At 43.8% G+C, this 12,304-nt stretch overlaps 1 protein-coding gene across 1 annotated transcript; it reads right to left on the reverse strand.

The window, feature by feature from the left end:
• Positions 1 to 204: 204 nt before the first annotated feature.
• On the reverse strand, positions 205 to 11,225 carry LOC306702625 (uncharacterized protein; the record flags this gene model as incomplete). The annotated part of the gene is made up of 17 exons (XM_079168265.1): positions 205 to 1,311; positions 1,511 to 1,729; positions 1,813 to 1,866; positions 1,948 to 2,078; positions 2,607 to 3,267; positions 3,441 to 3,659; positions 4,502 to 4,831; positions 4,937 to 4,990; positions 5,102 to 5,224; positions 5,412 to 5,528; positions 5,737 to 5,892; positions 6,263 to 6,352; positions 6,496 to 7,923; positions 8,037 to 8,525; positions 9,216 to 10,022; positions 10,604 to 10,745; positions 11,089 to 11,225. The coding sequence occupies 16 exons, from the start codon at positions 11,223 to 11,225 to the stop codon at positions 1,601 to 1,603; spliced, it is 5,067 nt and encodes a 1,688-aa protein (XP_079024391.1). The 3' UTR covers positions 205 to 1,311; positions 1,511 to 1,600.
• Positions 11,226 to 12,304: the final 1,079 nt, after the last annotated feature.

A 12,304-nucleotide genomic window follows, 5' to 3' on the forward strand; every position in this document is an offset into this window, starting at 1 on the left:
AAATTTGGAGACATGTTTTCTGGACAGGGACGCATTATCCAAAATGCAAAATCTCAACTCTGGATTGATTTAAACAAGCATTTGTAAACCAAAGCTGTTTAAGTGTTTTAGCACAGTTCACAAACACACACAGACACTGGAATGACGGTCAATATCATAGAAACATTTATTCTCTGCACAGTCGTAAAGGAATCAACGGGGGAATCAATATTACTGATAGAAAAATACCTTTGCTGCACCATGATTACTGCACACCTGTACATACAGTAACAAAAGAACATTGTGTGTGTTGTGAACATTGTATAAAACAATACGAGCGTGCAAACGTGACATCAATTAGGTATGAAAAACAAAGTGTCACTCATTCTAAAAGACATACAGTTTGTGGTACATTAGCATATTTATATAATATTCTCTACAAAAAATATCAGTGATAATCTCTTTTAATTTCATCTTCCGATATCAGATATAACAATAACTGTGTGCAAATGTCAGAACCTAAACAACTCCTGTGTTTGGAGTAAACGCGTAGACCTCTGAGGAGAAGCAAACAGATAAGTCTTTGGAGTGAATCTTTTTTTCCTCATATTTGGCTTCATGTGTAAAAATCAAGTCAGATGTTATACTGCACACTTTAAAAAAAAAAAGGCTTTTGATACAGTACGTGTCCCTTTTAGCCAGCTGTTGATGTCACAGAGTCAAGAGAGGCAGCAGCATGGATCTCCGATGAAGCAATATGTCACGTGATCTCTCGGTGTTGAACACAGTGTTAAAACGTTCAGCAGACGTCCCTCCAACATGTTCTGTCTTGGTGGAACAATGTTATAAAAGTTGGTGTCACAGGCAGCTTTTGACAACGTGATTGATCTCGTCCTATTGTCTGTGATGAAGGATCACTTTTTTTTATCAGTTAATCTGGATTTGTTTGATTAGCAGCCACTCTGGCTTTTCACCCAGCAGTCGCAACATCCGAGCCATTGAAGAGGTGGATCCACCGGGTGGCAACTATGAAACGGGAAGTTCTTCCAACAACGATCAAGCACCTGCTTTTACATGCAGATTAACTCTCAGGGCCGAGGCAAGAGTTTTATTTTGTATGACATCTTCAGTTAATCTTTTTGAGGTTTAGCGGCCGGCCACAGGTCAACATGCGTGTTCGTAGGCTGGTAAAGTGAGAAAACGTGAGACTTTTCTGATTGGTTGACCCGAGCCTGAGGGTATCCAAGCAGCGTGACGGTGTCTCCCTCGCTGTCTGCTGAGGTGGAGGTTAGGACGGCCCCTCGGAGAGCTGCAGCTATAGATGGCTGTGCACTGAAGGGCGGACACACAGGACGAAGGAAAAAATAGATTGTCACACAGAACACAGAGGAGAATGAAAAGTGTTGGTATGAAAAAGTATCTTTAAGCCCTCTTTAAAATATCAACTTGATCAATTTCACTTAAAAGTCATAGTTCTTTTTTTTTAATCACAAGACAAACACTGTTTCACAGACATATACAGACAATTTACCATTCAAACTTTGGCCTCTGGCAGTGAAGGTTTCCACTGAGAAGGTGCAGTAATCCTACACAGCCACCAGTATGTGTGCTGCACTGAGACTCAGTGGAGGTCGATCCTGACTGAAGGCCTGTACGTGGTGTGGACAAAGGCTGAACTGACACCATTAGATCCCAGCGTTTGGACACTGATGTGAACTGGGACACTCAGATCGACATTCTCCAGAATACACTGTAGAAACAAAAAGTTGAATATGAATTGCTGTTATTAAGTTTCATTTTAGGAGTGATAACAGCTTTTAAAGAGCCTGGTACCTTGGTGCACGCTGAGCTCATGACAGATTTGTGGAAGTCTCCGTCTACAAACACCTGAGAGGTGGAAGGAAATAATAAGCACAAGAAGAAACAAATAATAAAGTCCACGTGTCAGTCGGTGTAGTTTCTGCCTACCCGGTATCCGTACACAAATGTGCCGTTACTGCAGCCCAGCTCGTCAAGTGGCGGCCTTTCCCAGCCAATCATGAGGCGGCTCTGGCCCACTGTTTTGATTACGTCAACAGATCGAACCTCAGCTGGAGCTTCTGGAGGTGATCGGACAAAAAAAAAAAAAAAAATCAAGCACAGTGCTCTATCTCTTTCTTGTACAATTCAATGCTTGTAATGCTGTGAACACGAGGTATAATACAGCCTAAATGCACTCTAATCTATGTATCTCTTTGTTAATTGGCAAGTCTCTTTTACTTTGAAATTCTACCAGAATAAAGTAACATAACGAGGACTCACAGCATACTGAACTTACTAATGAATCCGAGTGATTTAGTAAAAGTTTATCATAATGACATTTTTCCAATTACAAGAAACAGAAACAAAGAATGGTCCTTATCTAGACTGGGTATAATCACATTGCAGCAGTATGCAGTATACAAGCAAAACAGTAATATAACCGCAAACTGCAATAATATGCACCGCAGCTATAACACGTACTCGCACAAAGTTTTATTGTCAAAAAGAAATCAGAAAAACAAGAATGTGTTGAACCAGGACTTTAAGCAATGACGTGCGTGTTCCGCCTCTGTATAAATAATCTCAAACATTAAATAATGCATTACCTGGTTTGGGTCTTGCTGTCTTGGCCTTTTCTAGAGCATCAGTGGATTTTCTGTCAGACTTGTTGGATCTCTCAGGAGAGCGATGAGCAGGTCGAGTGCAGGATGCAGCAAATACAGGTCCGTGATATGCAGGTGCAGCACCATCCGTTTCAGAAGGCATGTGAAAACGATGAGCCTCGGGAGCAGTTGTGTCTGAGGCAGCGGTTTTTGGCGAAGTGTCGGAACATGTCAAGACATCAGAGTCAAAGGTAGTGGTCCTCAGAGTTAAAGGAGTAGAAGCTGTGTGTTTAGCATCAGATTTAGCCGGGATAGCAGTGAGTTTCTTTGCCAGCTTTGGGGATGTTACATTAGTGCCACAGCTTGAGATGGATTTGGCTTTGCAAGGTGCCATTGTGGCAGAAGGAAAGTTAGAAGAGCCAGATAGAGCAGACGATGTAGTTTTAGATGCGTATGCTTTAAAGTTAGCAAACATGTTGGGATTCAATGTAATATTAGCGGATCGAGAGGCGACTGCATTAAAAAGTGTTGTTGACTTATTGGTGGTCGTCACTGTTGGAGTGCGCTTAGCTTGGCTCGAAGCAGCGGTGACTGGGAGAGAGTCGGTAGCTGAGAATGAGAGACTTTTCCTGGGCTGCTGTGACCTTCCTCTGCTCACTGGAGCCTTGGAATTAAGAGAAAAGCGTTTATTAGACATGTACTAACAACATTAAAATCAAACCTTGTAGGTTTTCACAGACAAAGGAATTTGTTTTTGTGCATACAAATATGAATATATAGTCTTCTGTGCATACATCCTCATGTCTGATGATGAGAATGTTCAAAGCTTCAGTGTACCTGAGAGCTGCTCATTAGAGTCTTCTGTAGTTGCTCCTGCAGGTTAATAATCTTCTCAGGACTACTCAGCCTCCTGCTTGGACTGAAACGTGTGCTGGAGGAGGGAAGAGTCGGACTCAGTGAGGATGCTGTTGAACTGGTCGGATCTGGGGAGGACTTCCCTTTTGTATCTGAGTGATGAGATCCAAATTTCTCTGGTCCACTGGCAGAGGGCGAGGGCTGTGGTGGGATTGAGAAAAGGCAGATAGTAGTCTTTCTCCCAAATTAATTTACAATTTAAAGTACAAACAATTTAACACTAATCTGTTAATGTCAAATTAACTGAGATAACTTGTAAAGATGGCTGAGACTGTGGCAGCTTCGTGCTCATATGTACATGGGAAACAAGGGGAATTATTACACCAAGAACAACCTCTTTCAATAACATATGGGCCCCTGACTACTGTTTTAAGAAACACTTGAAAAACTGTGACCCGATCTTTTCATGCTAACGTTCTTATTAGGACGTCATTTCCCATAAACCCAGTTACCAACAGAATATTTGACCCTTTACTGATAATAATAAATATGTTGAAAGTGATTGTCAGGATTTTTTTACAATCTGCCATTTGTGAAAACATAAAAGAACAAACTATTGTAATTAGATTAATTCAGGCATGGTAGCGGGAAAAAAACAGCATACTATAAAAGCCAGGAACTGTGCCTATCTTGTTTATGTGTGAGAATGATTTCACAAAATTAATGCAGTAATAGTTTACTGTTTTGCTATCAAAATGCTACATGAACAGCCTTTAAGTCGAAGTCAATTAAAAAAGGATTTTTGAGCATCACCTCACCTGAGCTCTATTGGACATGAAGCTCTCTTTTAGTGCAGGAACAGGTGACGGTGTAGCTTGGACGCTGGCATGCTCTTGCACTGGTGAGGTTGGCACAGGTGAGTTGGCATTTGTCTTTTGTATTTCTGTTGGTGCAGGTGTGACTCCACTACGGCAGTCTTGACAATTTGTTTCAGTGGTGACTAAAGGTGTGTGTTTTTCACTTTTTACTTCACTACATTTTACCCCGGACTCCGGTGTGAATCCGTTTCGGTGTGGCTGCTTTACAAGTGGGGGTATAGTAGAGCACGTCTGATCAGGTGTGAATCCACCGGTGTAGTCTTGGAATTTGGAAATAAATCCCCAAGTAAACCCGGTGGTGTAATCTTGGGTCTTTACGTTGCTGCATGGTGTGAATGCTGCGGTGTAGTTTTGCAGAGCAGCGTCACTGAGCAGCTGCTCCACCTGATGGGTGAGTGTGGAGTCCACACAGCCGCGTCTGTGCATTGCCTTCATCATCTGAACCAACAAGCTGTTCCTCTCCTGACACTTCCCCACCAGGCAAGACAGCTTGGCCTGTTATTGGACAAAACACCTGTCAGTCAAACTCAACTGCTCAGAGCAGTCCAACAGAAAATGTGTAACATGACAATAGGAAAAGCTATATCCGTCTTTCCTCACCTTTAGAGGAGCTATTTCCAGATCATTCTGGCTCCTCATTTTCAGTGCGTCATACTACAGTTAAATAAAAGAGAAGAAACTACAGTTTATCAATCACAGTTAAAATCTCATCCGCTCACAACATAGCTGCTTAGACCGCAAAGCCACAGCTGACTGGTTACCCACCTTAGCTCTGATGTCGTTATAACGTGACCTGAGTGAGATGAGAACAACGCTCAGATCATCTTTGCTGCCCTGCCCTCGTTTTAGAGCAATATACTCTGAGTTTAGCTCCTCTAGGGCCACCGTCTGTGAGGTTTTACACACACACACACACACACACACACACACACACACACACACGCACAAACGAACACATCTGTAATAAGAACTCTCATTTTTATGTATTATCTATTACTGCTCACTTTTAAAGTGGTCTAAACATTATCAAAAGTGTAGAATGTGAGTGTGAGTACATAACAACCTTAAACTATACCTTAGCTTTGAGCTGAGCTGTGAATATTTTGTATTGCTCCTCTATTTGTAGCTTCAGTGACAGAGCATCAGTCCTCTCCCTGACCAGGCCCGTCACTTTGCTCTGCAGCTCCTTCACCTGCGGCAGACACAAACACCGGTTAGGTCTCACGGATGAATAGGAGACGGACACAGATGACAGACGGATAATGTGTTTATCTTAGTTGGCACCTAGAAGTAAAGTTAGTGAAAAGCAAATCAACCAAGTGTCCAAACTACGAGACATATTTACAGCTTAAACCCTACGTGTGTTTTTTTAGTTTTTTGCTGTCTATATGGTTAAATACCTGGGTTATGAGGCTGTCATTTTCCTTTCTGGTTTCTTCCATTTGATCAGCTTCATCTGTCAACCTCACCAACTTTTCATCTGCTTCGGCCGCCTTTCTCTCCGCCTCCTCCCTCGCGGCTTCTGAGTGACACAATTCACTGCGAAGCCACTTGGTCTGAAAATGCCACAAACATTAACATGAACACGTTGAGTTAGTGAGATCTCCAATGATGCAGCGCTGTCCTGTAAATAGGAAACAGACAGCTAAAGACTAAAAAAGATCTGTTACTAAGTGACACCTGCATTTCAACTTCCCATGAAAAACCAAATTCCAAGCCAATAGGATGCCGTGTCTGCTCTTTAAGGTTAAGATTAACCAACTAAATGCAGTGAAAATGATGAAAAGAAAAACACTTAAGTGGACCTTGAGTTGGGAATTCATATTATTTAGTTTAATCAACGGAATGTCTGAAGTCAATATTATCTGGAAACACAACAAACATCCACAAACGTTACTGAAGAAAAGATAAGTTGTGTAAACTCACGTCTACATGGCTCTTGTCCAGTTCGTCCCGTGACCTCTTTAGTTCTGCTCCCAAAGCTTCAGTCTCCCTCATCAGATCACTTTGCTCCTCCTTTCCATCAAAAACATGTTGCATAAGTGCACAGTGAGCCAACATAACGACACACTGTGGGCAACAATGCTTAAGGATATTTAACTTGACACAACAGGCACTAGCACAAAGCACAACGGCATGAATCACACCACTCTTAATACCTGTACAGAGCTTCCCCTGTGGTCATGAGCCAGACATCTTTGTGTAGCTCCTGTTCCAGCAAGGCTCTCCGTCTTCTTTGTCGTAACGGCACACTTTGGATTCAGCAGATGCTGCTTCTGATTGCTCCCCTCTGTTTGTGTTTGGCTGGGCAGAGCAGCTTGGAGGACGTTTCTCTCCTCTCTTAGGCCCTGAAGTAATAGCTTTATCTGTTCTTCTTCCTGTTTCAAACAACTGATTGAACGTTCAATTCTTTCTTTATCTTCTCTCAAACCTGATTGTATTAACTTGTCGTAGTCTTCTTGGGAAGTGTAAGATGATCGTTCTGTGTCTCTCTGCTCCTTCAGACACTTAAGGGAATTGGTGAGCTCATCTCTTTCTTGTTTCAAACAGAGCACCGCCTGGCTTAACTGGGCACTCTCTGTCTGTAAACTCTGTAGCGACTGCATGATTTGATCTCTCTTTTCTTTGCCACTTGAGAGAGATTCTAACAGTTTCTCTTTCTCTCTTTTGAGACCTGATAAAGACGCTTTCTCCTCTTTCAGGCCACTCGTAGACCTTACGAACTGGTCTCTCTCATCCCGCAGCCCACAGACTGTCCTGGTAAGCTGCTCTCTCTCTTGTTGGAGACCAGCCAGAGATATCGAGATGCCGTCTTTCTCCTCCTTCAGTCCCCAAACTGTCCGAGTTAACTGCTGTTTGTCTTCTGTTTGTGTTTGGACTGACAGAGCTACTTCTCTCTGCTGCTCTCTGAGAGCAGTTATGCAGCCTGACAGTTCCTCTTTTTCTGTTTTGAGGCTCTGGACCGACTTGGCGAGCTGGCCTACTTGATCAGTCAGTGAACAAACATGCAGACTGCTTTGCAGGCTGTGCTGCAGAGGATCATAGTGATTATCATGCCGAGAACCAGGTGCAGTCCAATCGTCTGGTTGTTGACTGGACATCAACTGTGGTTCTTCCCCATTTAGCACACTTTCCACCAAACTGTCCACACATTCTTCTACGTTGTTCTGTTGAAAACGTCCAGATATTGCAGCTGTATATTCACTTTGCAATTGAGATCCACACAGTTTCTTGGCAACCTGTGATTCCTCCGTACGCTGCTCACTCTCCACTAACCTTTGCTGCAGATCCATGATGGTATTGAGATCATCCTCAGTCTTCTTGGTGAGTTCTGTAATCAAACACTCGTGCTCCTGGTTCTCCTGCTCCAGCCGGACTCTGTTTCCCCCTAGCTTGGAGATATGCTCCGTCAGCTGTGTTTGCTCCCTCTTGATCTCCTCTTCTCTGAGCTCAATGTGAGCCAGAAGCTCCTGGATCCGGTCCGCCAAGGCCCGGTTCTCCTGATTCAGGGCCTGGACAAGATCATCCTGGGCGAGGGTGAGAATGACGGTATCTTCATCTCCATTACTGGCAGGTAGTGGGTTAATCTGAGTATACAAAGAGGTAGAATTTGGGATATTTTGGAAAACTGTGTAACTGAAAGTTCATCATTTCAGCTGAATAAAAAAAAAAAGGGAATATTGCAACACCTGTGACATACCTTTTCTCTTGAAGTCCCCTGCTCCGCCTCTGATTCTTGTCCCTCTTTCCCGAGTTGTAATTTCAGTTGAGCATTCTCTTGAGCCATCATCTGCAGCTGCTCCTGTGCGTGCTCCAGGGCAACCTTCAAGCTGTCACGTTGTTCTTGAAGTGCTTCGAGATCCTCCCCCAAACCCAAGCTCCTGTAGGCTTCCCTCAGGGCATCAGATTCCTCACTGGGGATTTTCTCCAGGTTTAGGATCCCTCTGGAGCACCAGGTCCCCAGTTGGAACTCCTCTAGTGTCTCTGTAGTCAAGGAGAGTGACTGGAGGCTGGGGTTGGTTTTGGAGCCGAGGTGGGAAAAGATTTTAGGTGGAGTTGATTCAGATTTGGTGGATGAGGACCGATACTCTGTGTTGTTCTGCAGTCTCTCTGGTTCCTCCTGGTGGTGAACTGGTGGACCTGCAGATGAATGAGGCTGGCTTGTTCCCTCACTCGACGTTAGATGTACCTACACAGAGATCAGAGTTGAGGGACATGAGTTCAGAATCATTCATGCGAAAATTGAAATGTCAAAATAGTTGCAGACACAAAACACAAATTCATGTCTCAGTCGGCTATAGTGATATATTTATATTTAGATATAGCTGTATAAGCATTTACAAAAGGGGAGGTGGTTATATAACACCCTAAATCCTCACAAAGGAGCTTTCGTTCTTCTGAGCTTATTTATGCCGTAATACCTAAAAAGTAACAGAAAGGAATTTACAACATTGAGCCAATGTTAACACCAGATCTAATATTAATGGAGCCTTCAGATATTTGTATTGGACCTGAAAAACTGGTTAAATGAGACACGTAAAACTCCAAAATCTACATTCAAAATAAGAATCGATCAGTTGAACAGTTAACTGTCTTAACGTTTTTTGTTATCAACGAATACAAGTTGAACCAATAGTTGTTGACTGTAAATGTAAATACTGAACTTGGGAAGACTTCCACTACTTCCAGTACTTTGCACCTTGTTAATCAAATGAACGACAAATCAAATGGATGTCTCATCCTATTGGATGAATTTAAACTTTTACTTTTGGACCTTTTAAGAGACGTCTGCATTTTGTTGTTTGTACTCAGGTCTTGATCTCAATGAGACTACCTGATTAAATAAATGTTAGAAAAATAATCATCATGTCTTACGCACCTCTCCAGAGCTCTCCATGGCAGTGGTATATAAGAGGGTGTTGGACCCAGGACTCGGGCATGTGGACTCAGGCACCGTGAATGACTGACTGGCTGTTTGGTTAGCTGGATCCCTCAGCATCTGCTGGAGTTTGTGGTTCTCCTCTTTCAGCTCTTCAACCTCCTCCATCAAGGACTTTTCAGACAGCGTCAGCTGCTGCACCTCTGCTTTCATCTCCTCCACCTTGCAGCCGAGGAAGTGTCTGTTCTCCTGGGCCTCCTGGAGCTGCTCCATCAGTCCCCTCCGCTCTGTCGTCCCACCCTCCTCTCTCTCCAGCAGCACCCTGAGATCTTCTTGCAGGCTCAGGATGAAGCCTTGCAGCCTGGCTTCATTGACTCTTTCTCCTTGAATCTCTTTCTCACCTTCTAGCCCTCCTTCTCTCTTATACCCCACACTTGGCTGCCATTGCCTCCTCCTCTCCTCCTTTCTCTCCTCCTCTCCTTCACCCTCTCCTCTCATGGGAGGCAGCCTCTCTTGTTCTTCCCAGCGTGTTACAGTCCCGGCAGTAATTCTGACTGCACTGATCGTTGCGATGCCAGTGGCGGCACTCACAGTCATGTCCAGCAGCTGCTTTTCTAAAGTGTAGATCCTGTTCTGTAGGCTCTGCTCTCTGTCCCGGGCCAGGCTGAGCTTGAGCTGGAGTTGGGTTTTAAAGTTCTCGAAGTACTGCGACTGGCGACTCATCTCCTCCTCTTTGGCCTTCAGCTGCCTCTGACAGCGCTGCAGCCTGTCCCTCCAAACCTGCTCCCCTCGCTCCTTGTCCTGGCTCTGGGTCGGTGGGAAGAGAGAAGGTTTGAGAAGGAGAAAAAATATTAAAGACAGAGCTGCCACAGTGTGGCCAGCGAAAACCAACTCCTGAGTTGTCTTTCCAATCCCAACACAGTTACTCAGAGCTTGCTTTACAACATGTTTAACCCTGGTGGTCTCCTGAGCACCGGCGTCCTCTTAGAATATGGATTAGTTTGTGTGTCAGGGTTAGCAGTGTAGTCGCAGACCTTACTGTAGATGTTATCTGTTGTGATCTCTGTCTCTTGTTTTTGACTGTGCATGAGCAAACAAACCAGAATTAGTTAAGTTATCTATCTATCGAACCACCACAGTGTAGTTACTTAAAAGCAGATGTGTACAATGAAAAGGTATCCTTCACACAGAGAGTTAACTGCATACTATACATAGTATCATTTCTATAATTTGACCATTGAACAGGTATTTTAGTCCAGACCTGTTGTAGGTAAAAACCTGTGTAACTAAAGTCAACCTCACAAGACTCAAACAAACATTACAGTCTTCATGTTTTACAGTTTGTACATTCATGCCTATTGATGCATTCAGAGATCCTGAGCACTCACCATGGTCCTGACCTCCTCCCTGAGCCTGTGTAGTCTCTGGTCCAGTCTCTGGGAGTGTTGCATGCTGGGGAGGTGAGAGGCAGAGGCTAGCTGATAGAGCTGTAGCACCAGGTTCCTCTCCGACCTCACTAACTCTCTGATCCTAACACCACAACACAAGACAGCCGAGCTCACGTTACATCGTATTCACTACGTGAACACCAATTTGGACATTGACATAAAGCTGGAAGGTTTACTCACCTTCCTCTTTTAATTTGATCTCAATATCTACAAATTTCATTCCGTTTTACCTCCCAATGCGAGAACCGATGAAAACATACAAATAAAATCTCCTACGGCGAGTAATTCCAGGATAGATGTTAGCGGCAGCGTGCTCGCATGTGCAGTCAGGTGTGTGTGATATGTGATATCACCGTGGCCAAAAGTGAGTATACAGTAGCAGGTAGGTGTGTGTCACTGGATCCCCCTCTCCCCCAGCCTCTCACCTGTTCCTCAGGTAGCCGTCAAACTGTTGGGTTGAACCTGCACTCTGCTCCAGGTCACTTCCCGTGGAGTCTGTTGCCACGGTAACAGAACTGCTTCCGGTACCCGTCGTGTCTGATGAGGTCATCTGATCCTCCATTGGTTAGCCTGTGCCCACTAGGTGAGTGTTACCTGTGGGACAGGGAGTGATGGTGTCAGACTTAAGCAAAACAGGGAGATCTGTTACGTATCTTCTCTGTGATGCTTGTTTAGTTTTTTTATTATCTACACGTCCGTCATCACACACACTGACGAAGATAAACACGGACAATCCAAAAAAAAAAAAGATACACAAGTACAAAATACAGTCATCTATTATTCACCACGTCAACAGCTTGGTAGCAAGTTTGAGGTATCGCTCGGGTTACCCCGCCTCCTAATCATCCCGTCTCCTCCTGCACCTCCGAACACATCTCACACATCCTCCGACCCCAAAAACGTAGCGGACAGGTTCAAACTCTTACTAACCTCATATGTAATTACCTAATAAGTAAGCTAGCGAGCAGGTCTGACTAATGCATAACTAGATACAGGCAGGAATACAAAAGTCAATGGATAACAAAGTCACATTCGTATCAGAAGAAAATCATTAATTTGCAGATTTTGTATTCTAAAAACAGTTTAAATCAGCTGCTGTAGCGATTAATGTACAAAGGAGTAAATTCTCAAAGGTAAACTGAAAACACAACCTGTTTTTTGCGTTCCTTTGATTGTAGTTTCCTCTTCTTAATGCAGCGACGAGCCTCCAGTAAGTTCAGCTTCAGCTCGGAGAACTCCGTTGCACTGTTGTTTCCTTAGAAACGCCTCAGACGTTGGTCTTTGCCAGAATCCTCCATATCCAGTTGGCACTCAGCTTGCCCCCCCCCCCTCACTCAGCACTTTCCCTCTTCTTCTCCTCCCTCCATCCATCTCTCCTTTTCTATTGTCCAGCTGGCCCGTCTTTCAGCTGAGGCTGTGGCTCTTGTCTCTTTAAAAAAAATCCTCTGATTCAGAGTTTTCTCTCAGTAAATCCGTGCGTTTGCTTCTCACAGAGGAGTTTTTATGTTCCAGGTCCAAGAACCACGATAGTAAATGTTATTCATAAATAAATCTCACTTTAATCTCATGTATATCTGGTTACTTATTACAGTTTCAAATATGTTTGCATTCCAGGTATGGGTCAAAAGTGCACATTTATCA

This window comes from Pholis gunnellus (genome assembly GCF_910591455.1).
Source record: "Pholis gunnellus genome assembly, chromosome: 10".
NCBI lineage: Eukaryota > Metazoa > Chordata > Actinopteri > Perciformes > Pholidae > Pholis > Pholis gunnellus.